Source organism: Pinus tabuliformis, chromosome J (genome assembly GCF_031772625.1).
Source record: "Pinus tabuliformis cultivar Carrire ecotype Pingquan chromosome J, CPIR1, whole genome shotgun sequence".
NCBI lineage: Eukaryota > Viridiplantae > Streptophyta > Pinopsida > Pinales > Pinaceae > Pinus > Pinus tabuliformis.
This window is the reverse complement of record NC_142295.1, coordinates 574,787,997-574,792,155: the sequence shown is the minus strand read 5'-3', so window position 1 is coordinate 574,792,155 and position 4,159 is coordinate 574,787,997. Positions and strand designations below refer to the sequence as shown.

The following is a 4,159-nucleotide window of genomic DNA, read 5'->3' as shown; positions in this document are numbered from 1 at the left end:
TGATAATTGCTTGCATGTGAGTTGTTCTCGTTTCACTATATTATCTCATAAAAATATTCCAAAAACCTACCATCAATATAAAACTACCACATTAAAGCTGAGAAAGGTACAGAGAAAGATGAAAAGAAGTGGCGTTAATCCCATCAAACAGTCTGCACTCAATGTTTTCCTGTTTTTCAGCCACTCAGAATTTATTTTGTGGCCTGTCAACATTAAAAAATGTTAGATTAGATGAGACATTGACGAAAAGAGAGTGGTTGGGCGACAAAGCTGGAGGAGACACAATTCAGGTCCGCGAAGTTGGTGAAAATGGGGATTTTAGAGGGAAAGGTGGATATGGACATTGGCGTAACGTACTGCCACAGAAATTTGCAGGTCACCTGCACGGCCATGGAGTTTTGTCCCCACGAAACCTAATTAGTATAAAAGCACCATGAGTCTACACTTAATAATCACTACTGTAACTCTTCTTGCTCGTCTCTAGCACAGCTAAAGCCATCAAAGACCGGTTTTTTTGGGTCAAGAAGCTAGCAAGAAATGGCCGACGCATCAGTAGTAGAAATTGCAGGCAATTCGAAGTCCGAGAATGGAAATGTGCCATACAGAAAGAGGGGCATGATCAGTTACCAAACGTGGGATCATTCACTGAGAGCAGGAGCTTTTGCTTTTACTCTTGCTGCTGCAGTTATTATGGGGACAAACAAGGAGACCAAATATTTTCCTGTGGGAGTTATCAACAACGTTCCTGTTACTATCCCCATAACTGCCAAATACCACTATACACCCTCCTATGTGTAATGTTATTTTGCAAATTTTTTATCATGAATTATGATTATTTTCTTGTCTGGGTTCCAATGCAATGCAGATTCATGTCATTATCTGATTAGATACTTCTTGTTGCAGGTGCTTTGTTGTGATAAACGCAGTTGCAAGTGGCTATGCTTTGCTCACTCTGCTCACCTCCATGGTGACCCAAAAGATGTACAAGTCTCCGCGCTCTAATTTTCATAATTTCTTTCTCTCTCTCACGGATTTGGTATGACCCCTGGTTTCTCTCAGTTTTGTTTTGTTATATATATTATAGATTTTGTTTTGTTTTGTTATATATTACAGAGTTAGTTTTATGTTAATTAATAAAGGAAATGATTTTTTTGGGGGGCTATAATTTAGTAATTTTTTTTAGCTATACCATTTTCATTGAGATTGTTATTTTCGGTGGTTTAAAATATGTTTTTAAATACATAAAATAAATCTATTAGGTTGGAAAATTTGATTTTTACAAATTAAATAATAGATTTGATTTTTGATCTTTACAAATTAAACAATTTTGGATTTTGGATTTTGAACAAAATTAACTACTTATGATTTCGGATTTTGAACAAAATTGACTAGGAAAAAGTCATTTTATCTATATTCAGTTTTGTTAATCAAATTCATAAAATATTTTATCAATGAAAATGTTTTTTAATCACATCATTAGAATTTAGTGAACTTTTCTAACAAATTAATATGGTTCATCCTCAAGATCTTTAGAACCTTTGTTAGGAAGATAAACCACATTAATTGGTTCTAAAAATCAACTAAATCCTAATGATATTATTAATCCTAAAGACATTCTCGTTTATAATATAGATCACAAGAGTCTAAAATCTAAAATATTTTAACATTTAAAATACAGAACATAGATTTTGAAAATAATAATGTTAAGTCAAATAATTGATTTCTTAATTTCATTTATTAAATTTATAAAATATCAAACCAGAGAAAGATAATTTTTAATATAAAATCGATTCATGGATATGGTCTAAAACATCGAGCATGGAAAACAAAATAGTCTAAAAGTCTATATACAAAGTAGATTTCAGCAAAATAAACCTCTATTGGGATTCAGCAAAACAAACCCATCTTGGGTGTAGTTAAAAGTTTTCCAGCATGCGAGTAGTTGCATTCTGCATCATAAAACAAAACAAAACATTAAAAAAGTCTACATATATGGTTGAATTTCAGCAAAAATAAATCTATATGGTTGAATTTCAGCAAAAATAAATCTATCTTGGGATCCAGCAAAGTAAATCTCGGATGGACAGCTCCCAGAAATTATATTTTGGAGAGAAACATATAATTTTTTTTGTTAAAACTTTTATTAGTAGAAGAGTATTTTTTGGATAGTTTTTTTCCTTTGTTTTTTTAAAATGGAAATTTATATTTATATATATATATATTTAAAAATACAATTTAAAAATGGTATTGTTTACTGTTATAAATTAGTTTGGATGGTAAATTTTTTGTTGGTAAAAAAATTCAAAAAATCAAAAGGTTAGGATGTTTGAATAGTTTTTTTGATGGTAGAAATAGATTCAGCACCATTCAAAACTTTTAGGGCACCCAAAATCTTAAAGTTTAATGGTTATAACTCAGATTTTCAAAAATTTCTGCCAAATTTTATCATAATCTTACCAGAATTTCCACTATTTTCCAAACTAATTTATAAACTTTTATGGTACCTTTTAATAATATAATTTATTATTGTCCAAAGAAAAATCATCTTCTCTGAATCCAAAAAAAAATCACTTTTTAAACTACAAACTTCAATGAAAAATAACTCCAATAAAAAATAAAACCCTACTAAGAGCTATCACCATATTCTTCCTTCCTTTTCAGTCTCATTTGATCTATAGTAAAAAGGCCAGTGAATAACCCAACTTAGCGCTGTAGTAACTTCCAGCAAAGTTAGCCAACGCTCAGTCCAGTCTCGAGGAGACCTCTACAATTACCTATATAAAGGCATTACATTATTAACTCAATCTACTGTCTTCCAACATGATGGCCACATATATCTGCTCCCTGTTCATAGACATTAACGAAGGTCACAAGTCCTTTCTGGGTTAGGGTCCTTCAGAGATCATCAGAAAGTTTATCCTTCCTACAGGTCCAGCCCTAATCGCACTTTCTGTTACCTTTCAATTTTCATTCAAAATTGGCAGCAAAGCAAATTTAATGGGTCTTCTGGTTAATGATTTAATAATCCAAAAAAAAAGTTTTAATGTTTACCAGGTTAAAGATAATTTTCGGATAAATTATTTTTCATATAAATATTAGGTTTTTTCTGTAAAACATCACAATAAATCCTTTTAATTTCTAAACAAATTTTTCCAAAAAAAAAATATACTAAAAACTAACTTCCTCACATTTTATTAAAATAATATTTTTTGTTTCCACTTTCCCAAAAAACAAAAAATAAAAAATACATTAGGTTCAGTTTTTCAACTATTTAAGAAAATTTTCATAAAAATATGATTATGTTACATGGTGTAGGTGATCGTGGCTGCGCTAACAGCTGGGGCATCAGCAGCTGCTGCGGTATCAGACATTGGTCGCGAAGGTAATTCACACTCTAGATGGAACAAGATCTGTGACAACTACTCCAAATTTTGTCTTCATGGCGGCATTGCATTGCTTGTCTCCTTCGCCGGCGTCGGACTGTTCCTGCTGCTCAACCTCTCCTCTACCTACTCTGCCTACAAACGAAGTCTGCGCACATGCTCCAATTGAGACGATGACTACCATTAACGAATTTTCTGCCATTTATTGTCATACCCAACCTCGTTGTCATTATGTTTTCAGTTATGTGGTGTGTTTCCAAAGAAGCGTGGCTCAGTGCTACACAATTGAGTGCTGTATGTTGTAAGAAATTGTTCAAGTAAAAATGAATTTGATTATGTTTGCTTTTTCAATGCGGATATTATTTACGTTTTTCAATTTATGATTGCTCTGTTTTATTAGTGTGCTGAGAAGCTTTTTTAGTTCAGTTTGGTAGAGATGTTGTCATAATGAATTTGATTATGTTTTCATTTTACAATGCGGATACTATTTATGTATTTCAATTTATGATTGTTTTGTTTTATTATTGTGGGGAGAAGCGTTTTCTAGCTCAGTTTAATAGAAATGTTGTCATAATGGTTAACATTTTCAATACTTAAACCTATTCTAATTTAATATGGTAGAAATGTAATATAATATGATAGAAATATTGTAATAAAATGATTAACATTTTGAACAAATCAAATTACATAAAAACAAAAATTAAATTAAATGATAAAAAATTTAATGTAATGTAATAGAAACATTTTAATTGGTTAAAATAAAATAAAAATAATTT

At 30.9% G+C, this 4,159-nt stretch overlaps 1 protein-coding gene across 1 annotated transcript; it reads left to right on the top strand.

Moving 5' to 3' along the window:
* Positions 1–437: 437 nt before the first annotated feature.
* Positions 438–3,734, top strand: LOC149228291 (CASP-like protein 1U1). Its single transcript, XM_089375666.1, has 3 exons — positions 438–794; positions 904–1,036; positions 3,316–3,734. The coding sequence occupies exons 1-3, from the start codon at positions 538–540 to the stop codon at positions 3,550–3,552; spliced, it is 627 nt and encodes a 208-aa protein (XP_089231792.1). The 5' UTR covers positions 438–537; the 3' UTR covers positions 3,553–3,734.
* The last annotated feature ends 425 nt before the right edge of the window (positions 3,735–4,159 follow it).